The sequence below is a fragment of the Actinia tenebrosa genome, unplaced genomic scaffold (assembly GCF_029948245.1).
Source record: "Actinia tenebrosa isolate PJP-AT-01 unplaced genomic scaffold, QUT_ActTen_1.0 PGA_scaffold1__47_contigs__length_23844297, whole genome shotgun sequence".
Lineage (NCBI taxonomy): Eukaryota > Metazoa > Cnidaria > Anthozoa > Actiniaria > Actiniidae > Actinia > Actinia tenebrosa.
In genome coordinates, this window is record NW_028292578.1 from 17,998,163 (window position 1) to 18,019,766 (window position 21,604).

Genomic DNA, 21,604 nt, shown 5'->3' on the forward strand with positions numbered 1-21,604 from the left:
AGAGTAACTTATTTTTATATACAATAATTCAATAAAAACAAACAAACAGAAACTTTTACTCTTTTTTGCGTGACAAATTCACGCAAACCTTTTAGCAAAACTTTTAGGCCATACTTCGTTGCCTTTTTAGTTTTGATAGGAATGGCATTTACTTTCATTTTTTCGATTTCCTCATCGGAAATTGTGGCAGATGCCATTTTGTTGCCGACTCAATATTATGAGATTCAGAAGTGAATATCGCACAATATTCACCTCCAATTAACCAATGAGCGCGCGCGTTCTTAGGAAGTACACAAGTTGGTATATGCTAAAGTCTTATATAGATTTCTATACTTATGCAATATTTTTAGATCTAGATTTTTATATATGTAATATTAAGATTTTAATGTAGCACGTGCGCGTTCTAACGAGTTCTTATTGTGAGCTCTTTATGACTACGTGAATAAATAAATTACTTACTTGCTAAATTACTTACATGACGAATAATGCATTGTGCAAATCGTATTATCTTTAAGGCTTATTGGTTACTTTCGAAAAAAGAGGCTGCGACAGAAGAAGGCAAAGAGTTAGGAAAACAAATAGAAAATGCGAAGAAAGGTCTAAAGAAACTATTCGACACGGAAGGCATTCAAGTTCAAGCAATGAAGGAGGAGGACTGGACTTTTCTAAAGGATCACTTGTGTCGTTCAATCGAGCTGTTTCCTGGTTCAACTTACAAAAAAAGTCAGAGGAAGAAGTTGGATGACTTCATTGATGGATTTTTAAAGGTAAGTACATTACCATCAAGCAATAATTTATACACAAGTTTAATTTAGCTTAGAAAACGCATTAATAATTCATGAAGGAAACACAATAGGAATCATGACCATGAAGGTGATTTTATATCTGATATAGATTCGTCTTCATTTGCATAAACTTTAACTTGGATTTTCTCTATCAAACTTGGTTCATTTCGTAAAGAATTCTGTACCATATGAGAACATACATCATGAGTTTTCTAAGCCGTTTAATAAACTACCCGATAAAACACTCCTGCTCGTTTTTTAAACAGTACTTAAAATGGAACCCCATTAATTTATGGACACGAGGAGATAGGAAATTTTTTTTATCTTCGAAATTATTTTGTATTTTTTAACCTCTATATCTCAGTGTAAAGCATTAAAAGTGCGAGATGTTTGAGCACAAGGAGTAAATTTATTATACAAAGAGCGCTTTTTGAAAACGAATACATATAACGGCTTTTGCATAACGAATTATCGTACCCAGACACTCTCGTACCCAGACCCTACTTAGTCAAATAGTTGCAGTGGAAATACAAGTCAAAAATTTATGGCGAAATTTTCAAATAAAACTATACATTTTTTATTTATATATCTATTTTTTGACTGTGAAAAACTCACGAATTATTTCATTGGTTCTTAAAACGTAATGCATGGCACAAATCTGTCAAAATTATGTCATTGGAAGCTGGTCTTTACTCTAAAAACGTTATTCATGGCACAAATTATGTCATTGGAACCCGGTCTTTTTATTCTCAAAACGTTATGCATTGCACAAATCTGTCAAAATTAATAGTTACAAAAATTATTTATGACCTCAAAATTCTCTCTTTTTACACCACAAAGAAAGACGCGCATGTTCACATTTCTTACAGTCGTGAATCTTAGGAACTTTATTATGGCAGAAGGCAAGCAATGCAAATCAATTTATTCTGTGACATTTGCGTGAAGGTATCCAGAATCTAGGTTTCTGACTTGAAAGTTTATTTTATTGCTAATGTTAATATGTATGTTATATGACCTTCTTCAGTCGATTTTCTGCACCAAAAAAAAGATTTTTTTGTGAGTTGTACTAGTAATGTTTTACCACTCTTTTCACTGCTACGTGCATGCTGATGGAGACAGTCGCAACAGGGAAATAGGGCAATACATTGCCGCCAATGAGAGAATATAAAGGTACCGACCAATTTATTTTATTGATCGAAGTGTATTGCCCAATTTCCCTGTCTCTACTGTTGTCTTGATCAGCGCATAGCAATTAAAAGAGTGGTAATCAGATCTAAAGGTGAGCACGTGCCCCATGCTATTCGGTGCAAATTCTGACACGCGACCAAAATCAACTGGGATTTTATGGCATCCAAAGGATTTGGTGCTGAGCAGCAAACGCGCAGCGCAAGCAAGGATACAGAAAGACCTCCTCAAGATACACCAAGAGCGCTTCCCTACGCATCCCGTACCCATTTGCTACAAGTCCCATGACACCCGCATGCAGCGCAGAGACGTCTGCGTACCCGGCACGGACATCCAACTGCAGAACGCAGTAACGCACGATAAAGCCTGGGTGCCAATAGAAAAAGTAGAAAGGATAACCTCCCATCCGGATTGGCGTCTGGGCTATTGCATGACAGTCCATAGTGCGCAGGGGCTTACCATAAAAGAAACGCTGTGAATCATAGACCAGCGGCTGTGTTGGAGCAACCTTATATACACCGCCGTAAGTCGCGTAGAGTACGCCAAACAGTTAAAAAGAGCCTGGGGTCCGCAGCTACGCTACGATAAGGCGCCAGCGGACGTAGCCAAAGAGAACATCGCCAAAAAGCTACTTCGCTACAAAAGACACGATGAAGAAAAGAGTACGGATCCCCGCTATGCGGGGGTCAAATTCGACCTATGTGTGGACGACGTCTATAAGAAAGGGGCACGGTGTGCCAAGTGTAACATACCGCTACTATGGAGGTTTGACCCGAATGACGATCAGCAGTTCTCCGTGGATCGTATAAATAATAAACGCGGGCATTGTAGGGGCAACGTAAGACTGACATGCCTAGAGTGCAATCGTGCGCGCGGAGCAGCACTACTCTGAGTCTTTGGGGACTATGAGCAACTCTTCCTTGACGAATCAGCGACTTGGGCCATCTAGGTAATACAACACAGGCTGCCCTTCCTTGGTGACGGACTTCGAAATCTCATACGTTTTCAGAGACCAGTTAGGATCCGTGGCTCTCTTACTGCCACCTTCGAGTTCCCCCGGCTGATAGAGGTATCTGACCACTATGTCGCGGGGGAGCTTTTTTTCCTTCAGTCCGACCGCCCTTGAACTTCTGACGTAGGACTTGTGTTCCACGTGTTTCTTTTTTATGGCATCCCTGGGTTTCATTCCCGTAGCCCTGGCCACCTCGTTGTTCAAAGCCGCGATGACCTGGGGGAGCCTCTGGGTCCATTCCCTATTGCGTTTGGAGGGATCTTCCAGTTCTTTCCAATACTGGTATCCAAAGAGACGCTCGGCCAAGGTCTTATTGAATCTTTCGACGATGCTCTGACCCCTGTGGTACTCTGCTCCGGCTCTTCTAATCTTGGTGCTGTGGTCTTTCAGAGTCTTGGTAACCACGCCCATGAACTCTGTTCCCGCATCCACTTGCAGCAGCTTGGGCCATTTCAAACCGCGCTTATAAATCCTACCTAGGGCTTCTGCGACTTCCCCAGAATCCTTGCTGGTCATGGGTTCGGCGTCCTTGTATCTGCTTGCGATATCAACTGCGGTCAAAGCGTATCTATAGGTCTTTCTTCTCACCTTGTCGTGCGGTAAGAAAAGCAAATCCGCCTGATGAACTTCATTGGGGGCATTTACGGTGAAGCTAGGCCTGGGAATGTACTTGGGCACGGGAAGATAAACCTGCCAGAGGGTTTGTTTTCTTAACCAGTTCTTAGCCGTTTCTTCTGATACCCCGGCAGCGGCTGCAAGTTTCTTGATAGCTGACGCTCCTCTCCAATAGCCTTCTGGCCCGTAGTAAATCCTTTTAAGTTTGTCCTCAGTTCGACCCATTATATGAATTCCAAGACAAGATTGATCTTTCGCCCGTTGAAATCGACCGTCTCTCCGTCCACTTTGATGGTGATGTTTATGCTTTCTACCAATTCGCAAGGCAAGTCATAGCTCAAAGAAATGGGAGCGTATTCTACCAGGTCAAATGGATTACCCTTAGGCGGAAACTTGGACATTAGATTACTGGGTCCTTCATTAAAGTACGAGCTTACTAGGCTGCAGTAAACTTCGTAGCTGGCGGGGACTTTCCATTTCACATCATATGTATTGCCGTTATTTATCGTTGTACTAGTAAGACCCAGGAGTTCTGCCAATGGACTGCCCTTTAGATTGGCACTCCCACTATTTTTCTTGAATGTCATTTCGTGGGGTAAACCTGTGGTAAGAGTATATCCATGCTTTGCTAGCTCCTTAGCCAGTGTTATAGGGGTGTAATGGGAATCTGGCAACTTTGGCTTGTTGGCATTCACAACGACAAAGCCGCCTATCAAATTATACCAAGAATTGTACAAAGAGCAACTAACCAGCCGAACCTTATGAGCTTTGATGGGGGGATTCAAGTAAGTGGTAAAGTTATTCTTGTCGCTTTCCAAAAAGACGATCATTATATTCTAGGCGCCAAAGGCGCCACTAGAGGCTAAGCGTAGCTTAGACTAAATACGCCAAAGCTGCGCCTCCTGCCAGCCCCGCAATACCAACAAATACCAGCTCATTGTCTTTTTGTTTCTTAGAAGGCCGATAGTAATTCTTAAACTGAGGCTTTCTCATCGATGCCTCTGGGTGTGCTTGCGCATAGAGCTTGAAGGCGTAGTCTGTATTTTCAAAGTTCTTGTCTGCCTGCATTTTGTCTTGGTAGTTCTCGTCCAACCAATCCCTGTAAGCTTGTCTTTTTTCATTCCAAGCTGCCACATCCCTTTGATACTTTTCCAGCGCCAAATCATGCCTTTTCCTCTCAGCGGCTAATTCTCCGCTTTTGTCGCCTCTGACCAATCTATCCAAATATTGACCACCATAATTAGCTCCAGTGAATGCTAAAGCTGCGATAACTCCGCCTACAACCACGCTAGCCATCTATATGTTAGGGATGTACTTTTTCTTCTGCAAATAGTCCTTAAGGGCAATGCTGCCCGCTACGGCGGCGGTCATCTTAGCGAAGTTAGCGATGTTCCTACTGGGGTCGTCAGTAAAGTCCTCTTTGATAACTTTCCTGCCCACCCAGCCAATACCCGCAACAATAGAAGTAATGATAGCAGCCTCTTCAAAAGTTTTCAATATCGCGGACGACATTATATTAGATCCGTAGAAGATTTTGGGTGCTTTTTATAGTAAGCGTCGATGCGATCCTAAAAGGCATAAAGAAACGTTACGCGAATAACGGCCAGTGATGCAGCCATTTTTGCGAAGTTGGCAAAGCTCTTACTAGGGTCGGCCACAAGCTCCTCGCCTATGACCTTTCTACCAACCCAGCCAAGTACAGTAAAGCCCACAGTAGTGCCTATGGCACTTTCAAGACCCATAGCCAATGGATTCATATATTACAAAGCCAAAAGGTTTATTCCATTTCCGGAATGCGGCTCTTCTTCTTTGGCGGCTCCTGCACCAGATAAACGGGCTCTGGTGTGGGTTTTCTGGCCCTCCACTGCAAGTAGAGGCTGCTCGCGGCCATGGCAACTCCTAATGCGCCAATAATGAACCCAGGAGTTACAAAGAATTCACCTGCCTCCTCCGCTTTTTCTTCCTTTTTAGCCTTGTTTTTCCTGTTCATCTCTGCGAGCTTCTTCCCTGCGGCGACTCTGCCTGGGGATTTAGCCTTGGTGATTTTCTGCTCCTCTTGGGGTTGCTCCTCTGCTTTTGCCTCTGGTTCTGCCATTTATACTAAGGACTTGAAGGACTTGACAGGTAACTTAAGATGACCTGGGTAAGTACTTGACTAAGTACTTGAGGCGACCTGGGTAACTCCCGCGGATGACCTAAGCAAGTACTTGAGGAGGACTTGATAAGTCACTTGCAGGTACCTCGGCAAGTGCTGCTCTGTCCTTCTTGAAGTCCTTCCAAGACGTCGTAAGTTCCTTCAAGTCGACATGCTGAGCTACGTGAAGTGCCGCAGAGGCGACTGCCATTAACTTACCGCACTTCAAAGACAACCACCCGCAGGTTATCTTAAGTTCTTGAGCGATGACATAGTCCTCTCTTATGTCCTTCTGTAGTTGCTCCACGTCGTCTATGGGCAGTGCAAGTCCGAGAAGCTTGGTGGCCAGCTTAATAGCGGAGTCTGCTACGGCATCGGTAGTCTTACTTGCAAGGGCAGCCTCATACCTCTTATGGAACTTCTTAACTTCCTCTTCCGACAGCTTATTTACCTGCTCATGGGTAAGTTCCTTGCCTATCATTTCTTTGCACTTCCCAGAAGACACCAGGATGTTAAGTTGTTCTTTAAGGTTACTTTCGTCTAGCTGTGTGGGGACTTCATCTAAGAGCTGCTCAATCTCCATATATGTTAACGTCATACGAAAACCTCAAAGAGAAGACCAGGCAGGAGTACTCGTGCGTCTTCAAGTGCCGCATGTATTCACGCAGCTGTTATTTGGAGATCTCACCGCCATAGTCGGAGAGGATGGTTTCCAAGTCGGACTTACTTGAAGTATAAAATACGACAAGTGAGCCTATGTTTTCCCTGAAGGGTTTGGAGACGCTGGTAAGCTGCTGCGAGAGCAACCAAACGCTAATATTGTCATGTCTGCCGCTAAAGGCGAGTTTAACGAGCTCCGACGTGCGTCTCTTTACGTCGTCTCCACAGGCAATGTCGTCCAATATGAGGAGTGTCTGAGTATCCTTAGGGAATTGTTTGCGCCAGAACTTAAGATGTCCAGATAACTCGTTAGGGTCCAATATGTCAACAAAGAAGTCGTCATCTTTTACTCCTATACCCGTCCAGGTGCGGTTATTCACGTAGGTGGGGCAAAGCAGCACTTTCCGCAGCCGGTAGGTCCTACTATCAGCGCATTACAAGGCATGTGATTCGGGTTCATTAATATATATGGAGCCCGTGGAAGCAGTCAAAGCAATGGTTAACGTCGTCAAAAGGAAGTCAGACCTGGAGAGGACGGTAGAGATGCAAAGGGAGGAGATAGACCGGCTGCAGGGGCGCGTACAGGAATTATACGATGAGATGTGCGGCCTGAAGCGCGCAGAACGGGTTGGCGCTTTGATAACTATGGCAGCGTGGGCAAAAGAGTCAGTCGCAGACTTTATGAGGTATCCTTTGTGATTCTAATTAGGCTTATTAAATATTTGTTATATAGATGGAGTACAACGAGTGCGGTAAGACGTTTAGCAGCAAGCAAAGATTGAATTACCACCGCGAAAAGGCGTGCAGCGTGCAGATGTTGGAGTATCACGTCGATAACCGCGTCTGTTTAAAGAATGTATGTGAGCGCTGTGAGGAGGACAAAGACGAAGAGTGGCATCGTTTCCGTTGCCGCGGTAATTACGACTTAGAAGGCGTAGCTTGCTTAGACCATGGCGACGTTGCGGCGCGATGTTGTCCAAAGGAAACTAAGAGGCGGTTAACGCAACGTAAGAAAGAAATCGATCAGCGCTTTGCGATGTTTGACAAGGTTGAAGGCGTGTCGTGGGAAGATAGGGAATACTGGGAGGCGGAGTGCGGCCGCTGCGGCTGTCAAAGAGATGGGCAGCACATTTGGCAGTGCTTGTACGTAAGTGCGGAGCCCAAGACGTTTGAGCAGCACATGAAGACAATCTGGGAGCGAAGGGACAGTCACTGAAACTATTTCAAAGATTGTTAAGGGGTTAGAAACTATTTCACAAGGATCCTTATTCCTATTTATTATTTGTTAAGGCCCCGGAAACTATTCTGGGGCATCCTTATTTTTTATTGTTATTCTGTTAAAGGGGCCGGAAACTATTTCACAAGGATCCTTATTCCTATTTATTATTTGTTAACCCCCAAAAACTATTTCAAGAAATTCTTTATTATTATTACCGCAATCCTAATGGCACAACAATTCCTTAAGAATAATAAGCAGATCCGCCAAATAGTTTCCTTAACAAATAATAAATAGGAATAAAGATTCTCGTGAAATAGTTTCGGGGCCTTAACAAATAATAAATAGGAATAAGGATCTTCGTGAGATAGTTTCCGGGGGCTTAACAATTTCTTAAGAGGAATAAGGATTCTCGTGAAATAGTTTTCATATATGCAGCCTACGCAGCCGCATTCTTTGGGGGCTTTCAATATATGGACTGTATTACATGTGAACCCCCAGCAGACTGCATCGTTAAAAAAGAGTCGCCGACCCCCATTGTCGACGAACCCCACTTAAACGACGCTTTAGACGCATCTAACCACATAGAGGCGAAGGAAGGACGCACTTTGCGACGTCAAAGGCCCAGCGACCATCCTTCCCATACGACCTCAGATGCGTGAACTCCTGCCCTTCTAATACGTAACGGACGCGATCCGGCGCCCACAGGGAATACGTAACACCTTCGTGGGCTAGCAGCAGCCGTAGCCTATCAATATCTTCAAAGGCTACATAATTTTTTATTTCATACGTGACACCCTCCTTTAAGTCTCTCCAGTGTATCTGCCTTACAGCCTTAAACTCCATATTATATGAAATATCTTCAAATGCGTTCCCAGAGTCTGCGCGGACTTGAATCTTTTGCAGCTGCAGCAGTAGGCGCACGGTAGACGAATACCTTGGGAATATCCCATGATATTCCTACAAATGTCGTCGTAGTCGTTGCTAACAGACACTTTATAACCATTCTGCTCGTATTGCTGCAGTACTTTGCGCTGATCCTCAGATAATGCACCGTTGCCTTTTGGAGTCTTCAGCTCCAAGCAGAAGCCGCGGTATCGCACGTGTGCATTAAGGATTAACAAGTCGGGCTGGCCGCGTTGATATCCTTTCTGCCAACACTTTATGCGCTTACCGTCGGTGTCCTGCAGTTCACCTAGACCAGGGGTCACGAGCATCTGGGGATAAAACCTGCGGATGTAATCCACTACCTTCTTGTGCAGGTCGAATTCATTTTCGATCTTGAATACCAGCTTGTTGGGGCTGTCAAACCGCCGCTCTATCTCATACTTGCCTGTCTTGCGCAGCGTGGGTAGGACGCCCTCAAAGACCCAATCGCGGAACTCTACGGCCTTGGGCAACTTCGAGCTGAATATTAACTGATACAGACCAGGTTCGGAGATAAACACGGAATGCGGGTGAATAGTAGAAGGGGAACGACTTGGGGCCCCTTGTAACTCAGACCATCTTTTCTGGTATTTCTCAGAAACGTGATCTCTAATAGCCTTTTTGGTGTTCTCATAGCCTAACGCAGCAGCCACTTCCTTCGCCTTAAAGTACAGTTTGTCAGTAGTAGGGTAGGGGCAGAACGAGCCCTTTTTTGGACGGGGAAGGGGACGGGGAAGGACGGGGAAGGACGGGGAACATTAATTATTCATCGCATATTAGCATAAAACGACGGGTAGGTATTGTTTCGGGTTACCATGACGACCAATTGAAGTCATAACACTATTGTTGACCGGTATGAACAAGTCTTTTGTTTCAGGATTCGAGGACGGGGACGAGCACATCCATTGTTTATTAAACCATTACCACTAAATGACGAGCAGACTATTGTTTATTAAATCATTACCATAAAACGACGGGTAGGTATTGTTATGCAAGTTTGTGCAAGTCTTTTGTTTAGCAATCCAATTTATAGAGCGCGGGGATTTTGAACTTTTAACTCCAAAACTCAACCAAGCAAGCAAGACCTAAAAAATTTACTTTTGAGAAACGCAATGGCTACGTTATTCCAGTTAGGCTCTCGAGGATATTACGCTACCGTCAATGAATTCAAAAGACTCATGAAAATAAATGTTTTTTTGAAACAATATTATGTGTTGAGCAAATTCATGATAACATCCTTCCATAATTCTTTTAAAAGCAAACACCAAAGTTCAGCATTAAACCAAGTGTAAATCTTCCAAACTCATCAAACTCAAGAAATACTTCGAGTATTTGCTGACTTTTGTATCCAACACAATGCACTTAATGACTCATAAACGGTAAACAATAAGACCTACTAAGTTCTTCCTAATTATGCAAAAATCAGCTGAAAATGATTAGTTCTGTTATCTTGTTCTTTATTATATAAACAGCAATCGTTCTATTTCATACTGGACCATAGCACAATGATTCTGAGTTCCCTTGGCATTCAAGCTTATTAATGCTGTCATATCTCTTTCCTTCAATCATTTTTTGTCACGTGATAAATAAGACACGGCATCAAAACAATTTTATGAATGCACAAATCTACAGGAAGCCCATATCCGATTTAGTTATTGAAAAACACAGGAAGCCCATGGCCAATTCGTATTTCCACAGGCAGCCCATCCGATTTAGTTATTGAAAACACAGGAAGCCCATGGCCAAGACCATTTGAAATACCAAAATTAATAACTGATTATATAATAATTTTATATTTGCTTATTTTTTCTATGCTTGAGAGTCGATGAGAGGTCGATGAGAAGTCGATGTAAGATTACCTCCTCTCGTACTGCTATCAGGTATCAATAGCTTAGCTATCAGGTATCGATAGCCTGGCTATCAATAGCTTAGCTATCAGCCTATCAATAGCTTAGTTTCTTGGCTATCAATAGCTTAGCTATCAGCAGGCTATCAATAGCCTGGCTATCCATAGCTTAGTTTCTTGGCTATCAATAGCTTAGCTTCTTGGCTATCAATAGCTATTAACCCCTCGTCTCCTCCTCCTCCTCGTCTCGTCCTCCTCCTCCTTCTCCTCCTCTCCTCCTCCTTCTCCTCCTCTCCTCCTCCTCTCCTCCTCCTCCTCCTCTCCTCCTCCTCCTCTCCTCCTCCTCCTCTAGATGAAATGATAAACTAGAACTACGAGAGAATGAAATTTCATAGCGTGTAGCTGGGTAGCTAAGCTATTGTTAGCTGGATACTTCGATAGCTAACAGTTCTAGTTTATCAATTCATCTAGAGGAGGAGGAGGAGGAGAGGAGGAGGAAGAGGAGAAGGAGGAGGAGGAGGACGAGACGAGGAGGAGGAGGAGACGAGGGGTTAATAGCTATTGATAGCCAAGAAGCTAAGCTATTGATAGCCAAGAAACTAAGCTATGGATAGCCAGGCTATTGATAGCCTGCTGATAGCTAAGCTATTGATAGCCAAGAAACTAAGCTATTGATAGGCTGATAGCTAAGCTATTGATAGCCAGGCTATCGATACCTGATAGCTAAGCTATTGATAGCCTGATAGCAGTACGAGAGGAGGTAATCTTACATCGACCTCTCATCGACCTCTCATCGACCTCTCATCGACTCTCAAGCATAGAAAAAATAAGCAAATATAAAATTATTATATAATCAGTTATTAATTTTGGTATTTCAAATGGTCTTGGCCATGGGCTTCCTGTGTTTTCAATAACTAAATCGGATGGGCTGCCTGTGGAAATACGAATTGGCCATGGGCTTCCTGTGTTTTTCAATAACTAAATCGGATATGGGCTTCCTGTAGATTTGTGCATTCATAAAATTGTTTTGATGCCGTGTCTTATTTATCACGTGACAAAAATGATTGAAGGAAAGAGATATGACAGCATTAATAAGCTTGAATGCCAAGGGAACTCAGAATCATTGTACTATGGTCCAGTATGAAATAGAACGATTGCTGTTTATATAATAAAGAACAAGATAACAGAACTAATCATTTTCAGCTGATTTTTGCATAATTAGGAAGAACTTAGTAGGTCTTATTGTTTACCGTTTATGAGTCATTAAGTGCATTGTGTTGGATACAAAAGTCAGCAAATGCTCGAAGTATTTCTTGAGTTTGATGAGTTTGGAAGATTTACACTTGGTTGAATGCTGAACTTTGGTGTTTGCTTTTAAAAGAATTATGGAAGGATGTTATCATGAATTTGCTCAACACATAATATTGTTTCAAAAAAACATTTATTTTCATGAGTCTTTTGAATTCATTGACGGTAGCGTAATATCCTCGAGAGCCTAACTGGAATAACGTAGCCATTGCGTTTCTCAAAAGTAAATTTTTTAGGTCTTGCTTGCTTGGTTGAGTTTTGGAGTTAAAAGTTCAAAATCCCCGCGCTCTATAAATTGGATTGCTAAACAAAAGACTTGCACAAACTTGCATAACAATACCTACCCGTCGTTTTATGGTAATGATTTAATAAACAATAGTCTGCTCGTCATTTAGTGGTAATGGTTTAATAAACAATGGATGTGCTCGTCCCCGTCCTCGAATCCTGAAACAAAAGACTTGTTCATACCGGTCAACAATAGTGTTATGACTTCAATTGGTCGTCATGGTAACCCGAAACAATACCTACCCGTCGTTTTATGCTAATATGCGATGAATAATTAATGTTCCCCGTCCTTCCCCGTCCTTCCCCGTCCAAAAAAGGGCTCGTTCTGCCCCTACCCTACTACTTTTGTCGCCTTGCGCCGCGCATTGTAGTTTGGTATCGTTGTTTTCGAAGACGCGCAACATGGTATATCAAGAGGATATTTTAACTTTTTCAATACGCAACACTCCTTAGCTGATTCATTTCTACGCTAAGCTGCGCGTCAGACACGACGAAGATATACGTGTTCACTTTGAAGTCGGTACCGCTTCCTTTGGTGCACTTAATCTCCAAAGTAATACCGTCCTGGGTGTTTACCAGACGCAAGCCCTGACCGTGCATGGATTCATCATTGGTGGTGCGCATATCGATCCATAAGGCATACTTATCCATAAAGAATTCCTCAGGACTCACCTGGTCGCCAAACTTACGCATTGCCTCCCTGTACACGTCTGCAGGCTTTATTCCCTGGGAGTAGACCTTGTTAGGTACCCCGTTAATACTAACATCTACGTTGGTAATGTTGGGGTTAAAGAACGCCTCAGAGTCTCTACCGCCAGCGGTATACGTCTTTGCGAACAGCACCATTAACCCAGTGAGACTCCTTCGGGGTATGTTAATGCTTTCATTGATTACCTCGGGGCCGTTATTTTGGAAGCTAAACGTCTTGTACATCACTACATGGTCGTATAGGAATGCCTTCCCCGAGCTGTATTCCATGCCGGCGCTACGAGCCAGCTCTTCACTGTATATTGTTTCGTATTGCAGCTCTAGGTTGGCGATGGAGTATGGGGCTGTTGTGCTAGGCGCAGAGCTTAGCCCGCCAATTATGTTGTTGACATCTGCTAAAGTTACTTCGAACTGTAGTTCACTTAATTGTCTGGGGTAGTACACACCATGACTCGTAATTACTTCGAAGTCCAATGGTATGACATACTTAGTCCCATAGACCGTCTTTAGTTCCTTTGCCTTGGCCACGGCCGTTTCCCCGCTGGAGTCCGTAGGTTGCGTTTTCGTAGGCATGCGAACCTTACGTAGGATAACACTGCCAATTCCTTGTTCTATCCTTTGCGCGCGGTCAAACGCAGTCAACCACAAATCTTTGTAAGTAGCGTACAAATCGTACCTGTTTAAGTCCAGCAAGGATTCCCCGGCAAACTTGACTCTCATCTTAGAGACAAGGTTGCGGCCCACGTTATTGACGATAATCCTTTCGTCTGTGGGGTCAGACTGCACCGCTAAGTCGAACCTTAGCGCTAACGTGCCAGGAACCAATACTAGGTTATCCGTTAGGCGGGGAACGCCTACATACAAGGTTTCTCCTGGCTTTGCGCTGCTGGGCGTGAATGTGACCCGGTGAAAGGTGCGTTCTGCTTTTAGCCCGCCAACCTGCTTAGGTAATACGTTGGGGTTTAACTTTGCGCTTATCATATATAATGGAAGTAGAAGGAACGGATTTTGACCCCACCACCGAAGAAGGCCAAGTCGACATTAACGACGAAGAATACGAGACCCTGCTTCCTGATGACAATGTGGACCCTCGAGGCCTTTTTGATAAATTGCTAAGCAAGTATGGCGTCAGGGCCCGCGATGCTATGCGTTCCTTAAGAGACAAATTTAGGTCTAAGAACCCCCACACGCCCATTCCAGAATACTTACAAATGGAATCCCTTGGCGTGCGGTCGGACTTAATAGCGGACCTCATCAAGGACCTAAGAGAACGATACCCAAGCCTAAACCTGGCTCTTTTGGACTTCCAAATAGGAGACAAAGGGCAGGTTCAAGTTAGAGAATCGGGCAGGGCAAAATGGTATAACCTGTATCAAAGGAAGAATTCCCACCTGCTTAACAACCAGCTTCCAAAAGGAGTCACAAATGCGCTGGGAACGCCCAACTTGACGATGCTAAGCACTTTGACTCAAAAGGAAACAAAAGTTGCTCAAAAGGCCTATCTCGAGGGCCTTTTGAACCCAAGCTACCAAGAGGCCCTTAGATCTGCAACCGCATTACTAAGTAAGCAACAAGAAAAACTTCAACGATTAGAAACCTCTCGAAGAGGAAAAGAAGGATCAACTCGAAGAAGCTCAGCAGTCGCACGATAGTGACGAGGTTGGAGGCTTGGTGAGTTACCTACGAAAGGTAAGAGCTGAAAAGGAAGCGCTTAAGAAGGAAATACATGAAAATAACATAACCATCGACGACCTTACGCGCAGCCTTGATGAAGCAACCAAGGAATGAGGCGGTATCACTGATCACCTTGATGCTGTTAGGGAGGAAAACCAGGCATTACAGGGAAGAATAGAAGAATTGGAAGACGAATTCATGAAACAGGGTAGGCTAACTACTGCGAGTCATGCCGCCGAAATTGCAGACTTTAGAGCTAGGCTCTCTAAGCTGCTAGAAGAAAAAAGCAGCGCAAGAAATCAGCTAAGGGCTGCTTTGAATGAATCGGCGGGAAAAGACGCAGAACTACAGCGCTTAGGAAAAGAATTAATGGAGTCTGTTGACAGAGAAAGGCAAGTAATGGCGGACAAGGCAGTGGCGGAGGAACGAATACGACAACTTCAACAGGCTGTCGAAGACTTGGAGTAGTCCAGTTGCTTAGGCCCAAAAAATGCTAAAATCGTGACCGAGGTGACTAAAGCACCAAACTTGGCAAAGAACTTCGTTTTGATGTAACAAACGATTTCAGAAGGGGTGCCCAGTGAAACGAGGTCGGGGGGTCTGATTTCACTCCAAAAGGGGGAGGGGTGGGGTATTTCTCTTAAACTCGCTATATAAAGTAGTAAATATATAAATAAAAGCCATACGGTAATGATAAAGTTGATGAATAGTCTTCCTCATTAAAATAAACAATTTAAAAGGGATATCCAGTGGTTTGGGGATGGGAGGGAAGGGGTAATGGCTTTTTGGGGGAAGGGGTGGGAGAGTTTCTTCAGGAAGGGTTTCGTATAAGTACTGCTAAAGAATATTTATTTTTACAGTAATTTCTCTTAGAATACATCAAGCTATTAAATGTTTTCTTGGAAAAAAAGTTTTAAAAATTATACTGCAAATTAAAGTTATGAGTATTTTTCATCAAATAATGTGAAGCTGCAGTAAACTGGTCAGCAGAGTTTCTCTACAAATCACAAACTAAGGCGGCCATTTTGTCTTTTTAACTGATCGTGATCGTCACTACACAGACTGTAAAGTTTCAAAATTAACCTTGAAAAATTGCTCGTGTTAGAGCATTATATTCATTAAACAATCTCTTATTTACTTCTAAGGTAAGATACATAATTTTTGGTTGACTCGTTTAAGAATTTGACATTATTTTTTTGGTCAGACTACTTTTAGCAGACGAACTTGAAAATATTTTTTTGCACCTGATTGCATTTGCCTAGTTAAATAAGGTAGAGTGATTGCACTTAACCTCTTAAATAATAATTGATTATTAGTGTGTAATAGCTTAGTGTAATCACTCTAAATGAATAGTTCCAAGTTAATGCTGACAAACCAGCAGAATTATTATAATTTATTGATATTTTATCCAGCAATTCATGCCTGTATGGACTGGTCATTGTGTTGCATATGTCAAGAAAAACGGCCTTCAGAGCCACTACGATGCCCTCTTAATAGCTTTCATGATGGCACTGCTTTGAATGCATATGAAACATTTCTGCATACCGTATCTCAGTTTAGAGAAGCCAATTCCTTACCTATAAAATTGGCATTCAAAGACGATGATGAGAATGCCCAATGCCTTATTAACAACAAAGCCAGTTGGCACAAATCATGTCATTTAAAGTTTTCAAAAACAAAGCTGGATAAAGCTTTGTCAGCACAGAAAAGAAAAAGTGACGATGGTGGCGCCGAAACTGACAGAAGAGCGTCAAAACGTCATGCTTGTGACAAGGATGTCTGTATCTTCTGTGGAGATGGAAATGAAGACCTCCATCAAGTGACGACTTTTACAGTAGATGAGACAGTGAAAATGATGGCCACAGAGCTTGAGGACGTCGAGCTGTTATCCAAATTGGCTGGCACAGATATGATTGCAAGCGAAGCGAAATATCACCGAAATTGCATGAAGTCTTTCAAGAACCGATACAGGTCGCTGCTGCAAAAGGGTACTGCTGAAAATTCCTCTGGTGAAAGCGAATTAATTGCTGAAGCACGAGCCTTCTCGGAACTGATATCATATATGGAATATTCAGCAGAAAATGGCGTTCGTATCTTTAAGCTTTCTGACCTCCATCAGCTCTATGTTAAGCGTCTGCAGGCATTCGACATCGTCAAGACTGTAAACAAGACCCGTCTGAAGAATCAAATTCTTGGACACTTTTGTGAAGATCTCAAGGAGCAGTCAGATGGTAGAAATGTTATCTTAATTTTCAGTGACGCTCTAAAATCACTTTTGAAAAGGGAGCTAGAATCACGAGACTTTCAGTCAGAGGCCCTGGATTTCACGAGTGTGGCAAAACTAATCAGAAGAGAAATGTTTGAAAATGATGGTTTTCAGTTCTCAGGGACCTTCACGCAAGGATGTCAATTTGACAGCGTACCACCCAACTTGTTATATTTTGTATCCCTGCTCTTAAATGGGCCTAACATCCAAGATCAACCCTCAGATGTTTCACAAGCATGTCTAACAATTGCGCAGATGATAATTTTTAATTCCAAGAAAGGCGCCTCTCAAGCAAGTAAAAAGAAACGCCATTTCAGATCACGAGAACCGCCACTCCCTATATATGTGGGTTTGAATATTCATACTCTTACCAGAAGTAGAATGCTGGTTGATAGCCTGTACCAATTAGGCCTAAGTGTTTCCTACGACAGGGTTACAGAGATTATAAATGGATTAGCATCATCAGTTTGTAGACAGTTTAGAGCTGAAAACATTGTTTGCCCCTCAAATCTACGTCATGGACTTTACACAGTTGGGGCACTTGACAATATCGATCACAACCCTTCTTCGACCACATCGCAAGGTTCTTTTCATGGCACTGCTTTAAGCGTGTTTCAATTTCCAACTGAGGGTAAATCAGGGATATCGAGACCTGCAGTATCTCTGTCAGAAGAAGATCTTGAAAAAGATTTTACACTTCCTGACAACTATGCGACGGTGCCAGCAGTTAATATCAATACTTCCAAAATTACTCTTAACACCAGAAATAACAATCCACATGAAACCAATGGAAACCTCATTGGTGAAGTTCAACAAGAAAAGTGCTGGATTGAACAAAGTATTTCTCTCTTAGAAAGCAATCTTGTCAAGGGTAGCTTTGTATCATGGTCAGGCTATCACGCTGCGCTAATAGAGTCAAGCAAAGAACACCCTGCTATATCTAGTCTTCTACCAATGTTCAATGAAAAAGCCGCATCGGTATCAATGATAAAGCATGGTATGGATCTCTTGCGTAACACAACATCGTTTCTTAATCCAGACCAGGTTCCTGTACTGACAATTGATCAACCACTTTACGCCATTTCAAAGTATATTCAGTGGCAATGGCCGGACAGATATGGCGAAAATATGTATGTAACAATGCTAGGCGGCCTTCACATTGAAATGGCTCTGTGGGCCCTATGCGGCGATCTACTCGATGGGTCTGGTTGGACCAGTGCGCTAACAGAAGCCGGAGTTGCGTCGTCTGGAACGTCAGAATCCTTCTTAAAAGTGTCTCACCTAGCACGAACGAGACATGCTCATCAGGTCACAGTGGTTGCTCTTTTCAAGCTGCAGAGAGATGCATTTCGATCAGCAGAAGATTTTGATGATGAAGATTCATTTGCGTCATGGAGGTCCAATATGATGAAGAAGAGTCCTACCTTTCAGTTCTGGGATATTATAATGCAACTGGAAATCAAGATCCTGGTGTTTATAAAAGCTCACCGCGAAAGGAAGTTTGATCTTTTTGTAGAAGTACTGGAGGCATTAACCCCGTGGTTTTTTGCGTTAGACCATGTGAACTATTCCCGATGGGTGCCCGTCTTCATTCAAGATATGAAGTTATTGCCAGATGAAATCAAGCAGCAGCTGTCACAGTTTTGGGTTATCCAGAAAACTGCGAAGAAGTTCTCTTCCATTCCAGTTGACCAAGCACACGAGCAAAATAATGCTCTTGTTAAGGGTTCTGGGGGAGCCGTTGGGTTGACAGAAAACCCTGGAGCCTTTGCCAGATGGATGGTTTCAGGTCCTGAGCTGGCTAGACTTCTCAAGGAGTTTGAAGTAGACCTGCCTTATTACGATGATAATGAAGAAGAAAGTAGCTACGCCCATCATGATCAAGGCCTCTCCTCGCAGAAACTTTTTCAAAAGCAAGTGAAAAACCTCTCTGCCACTATCTCTGAAATGGGTAATCCCTTCATCGATGATTCTCCTGAACTTATCGCTTTAGACTCTCGCGACTGTGCAAACGAATCTGTTGCGATAACTGTGCGCACAATCGAAGATATCGGATCCGCGAAATACAAGGATTATGTCCACAATGTGATCGTAGAGAAGAAGGTGTCTATAAACGACCCGATCAAGAAGAATTCCTTACCTTTGTTCAAGCGCCAGAAACCAAAAACCTCCTCCAAAACATCGAAGGAATTGTCTGTACTTAAAAGCGATTGTAGCTTGTTCAGTCGACTATATATTGCCAGTCAGAACCGGGATGGAGACCTTGAAGATTTCTTCAAACACGAGAACCAGCCATATCCACCATCATTGTCTCAGTTTGGTAAAATGCGCTTCGGCAAGAAGTCAGATCTTCTAAAATGCCTTGAAGTACCATCACAGCAAGACCCGCCAGCCAGTTATGATACAAAAATCTTTGATGGTGCTGCTCTTGTCCATGCATTGCTACCTGGGCCGGCGTCTACGTTTTCACAGTATGTCGAAAGAGTATTTTTACCTTTCTTAACTCGGGAGCTTCATTCGTCAAAGCGAGTTGATGTCGTTTGGGATGAGTACCGTTCTGATAGTTTAAAAGAGGCCACACGAGAGAAACGAGGTCAAGGCAGAAGAAAGAAAGTTGGAGGGAATACCAAACTTCCTCGAGACTGGAAAAACTTTCTTCTTGATTCGACAAATAAGGAAGAACTCTTTGCACTTTTGTCAGAGCGAGTTGGAAGCTTTGTTTGCCCATATGAAGGCAAGAAGATCTATATCACCTCAGGAGTGAATGTCACGTCAGGTGGGGAGAGTGTCATGCAGGTGTGTGACCAGGAAGAAGCTGACACGAGGATAGTTGTACACATCCTGGACGCCCTAAGAAACGGCGAGAAATCCATTTTTGTTCGCACAGTCGATACTGATGTTATCGTAATCATTGCTGGACATTTTTATCAGTTGATGAGAAGTTATGGCCCTCTTGATATTTGGGTTGGCTTTGGCATGGGAAAGTACTATCGGTGCTACCATATTAATGCTATCTGCGAGAAGCTTGGTGAGAGAAAGGCTAATGCCCTACCACTCTTCCATGCCTTTACAGGCTGTGATACGACTTCATCGTTTTCTGGTAGGGGGAAGCAGACTGCTTGGGGGGCTTGGAAATCATATGAAGAAGCAACCGATGCATTCATTCATATTAAGGAGAATCCATTTGATGCCATCGACATAATGTCACCCCATTTCAAGACTCTTGAACGTCTCACTGTGGTCATGTATGACAAATCAAGCTCAACCAGTTGTGTCAATGAATCACGACGTCACCTGTTCACCAAGCAAAACCGAAACTTGGAACATATTCCACCAACACAGGTAAGAAGACAAGTACAAGAGGTTTTGCTGCTCGTAACTGACTAGCTGCATTAGTTTTTGAGAAATACATCACTTGGTCTTAAATAATTAATTTGACTTTTAATCATATTAAGGAAGCGTTGTTACAGCACACACGAAGAGCTATTTACCAGGGAGGGATTTGGACAACTTGTATGGAGGCCCAGCAGAACATTCCCCGGCCAGAAGGCTGGGGGTGGACCATGAAGAAGACTTGGGATCCTGTTTGGAGTGCACTGCCCGATGCGTCAAAAGCCTGCGCCGAGCTGCTGAGATGTGGATGCAAAAAAGGCTGCAGTAACCGATGCAAATGTGTGAAGTCGAATCTCTCGTGCACAGAGCTTTGTTATTGCTCCGCTGGGTGCACCAATACTAGCTAACCTGTAATATGATGAGGTAAGCTTTCCTTCTCGATCTAACAGGTCCAGATCATATCCCTCCAGCCATGCAGCATGTCCCGAATGCTTCACAGCAAATAACATTGAGTGATATGTAAGACCCAAAACTATCTTGCGTTGAAAAGATATCTTAATTAGTAGATTGAAAAGGTATATTTCAAGAAGAAAATGTCTCATACCCTCCCCTCTAAAAAACATTCCCCTCCACTCCCATCCCAAAACCAATGGATATCCCTTTTAAATTGTTTATTTTAATGAGGAGCTATTCATCAACTTTATCATTACCGTATGGCTTTTATTTATATTTTTACTACTTTATATAGACAGTTTTAGGAAATACCCTCAAACTTTTGGAGTGAAATCAGCCCCCCCCCCCCCCCCCCCCCCGACCTCATATAACTAATCAGTCCTTTGTAAATCGTTTCTTACATCAAAACGAAGATCTGTACACGAGTTGAGTGCTTAAATTACTATTTCAAAGAATTTAATATATTCAATTTACTTTATATAGCGAGTTTAAAAGAAATACCCCACCCCTCCCCCCTTTTGGAGTGAAATCAGACCCCCCCGACCTCATATAACTAATCAGTCCTTTGTAAATCGTTTCTTAGATCAAAACGAAGCTCTGTACATGGAGTTGAGTGCTTAAATTACTATTTCAAAGAATTTAATATATTCAATTTACTTTATATAGCAAGTTTAAGAGAAATACCCCACCCCTCCCCCTTTTGGAGTGAAATCAGACCCCCCGACCTCGTTTCACTGGGCACCCCTTCTGAAATCGTTTGTTACATCAAAACGAAGTTCTGTGCCAAATTTGGTGCTTTAGTCACCTCGGTCACGATTTAAGCATTAAGCTACTGGACTAGAGGGGCAAATAGAGCGGCAGCAGGAAATCACTAATGACCAAACTCGTCCCGAAGAGGAAAGGGAAGCAGCTCAAAGGGAAGTGGAAACCCTTCAGGAAAGGGTTGCGGAATTACAAAAGCAAAGAGAAGGTCTGGAGCGGGAGTTGGGGCTTACCACCAAGGAAAAGATAAAAAAGGCCTTGGTAAAGTATGGCGTACCGCTAGCGTTTGCAGTCGCTATTTCAAGCGTAGTAGGCGTGATTCTAAGCGCGCTTAAGGCCACTGGCGCAGGAGTAAAGAAATTAGGTAAAGGACTAACGGACTTAGGGAAGAAGATGGCGGCTGGTTTGCCCGGGCTGCTGGGTTCTGTCATCTCT

The 21,604-nt window shown here is 43.1% G+C and overlaps 2 protein-coding genes across 6 annotated transcripts in view; both read left to right on the plus strand.

Annotated features, from left to right (window-relative positions):
- The window catches only part of LOC116294041 (uncharacterized), a 43,575-nt gene that overhangs the window by 15,328 nt on the left and 6,643 nt on the right, over nt 1–21,604 (plus strand). For 3 of the 5 annotated variants that reach the window (XM_089032936.1, XM_089032935.1, XM_089032934.1), the window contains exons 3-4: nt 516–767; nt 7,125–7,642. In XM_089032936.1, coding sequence (XP_088889062.1) covers nt 516–767; nt 7,125–7,607 — 735 coding nt within the window. In that variant the 3' untranslated portion in view covers nt 7,608–7,642. Of the gene's footprint in view, nt 1–515; nt 768–7,124; nt 7,643–21,604 lie in introns of those variants that run through there. The other 2 variants (XM_089032937.1, XM_089032938.1) reach the window with 1 other exon arrangement.
- LOC148910006 (uncharacterized) lies at nt 17,266–20,660 on the plus strand. The gene has a single exon (XM_089033159.1). It carries the CDS (start codon nt 17,576–17,578, stop codon nt 20,006–20,008), a length of 2,433 nt encoding a protein of 810 aa, XP_088889285.1. The 5' UTR covers nt 17,266–17,575; the 3' UTR covers nt 20,009–20,660.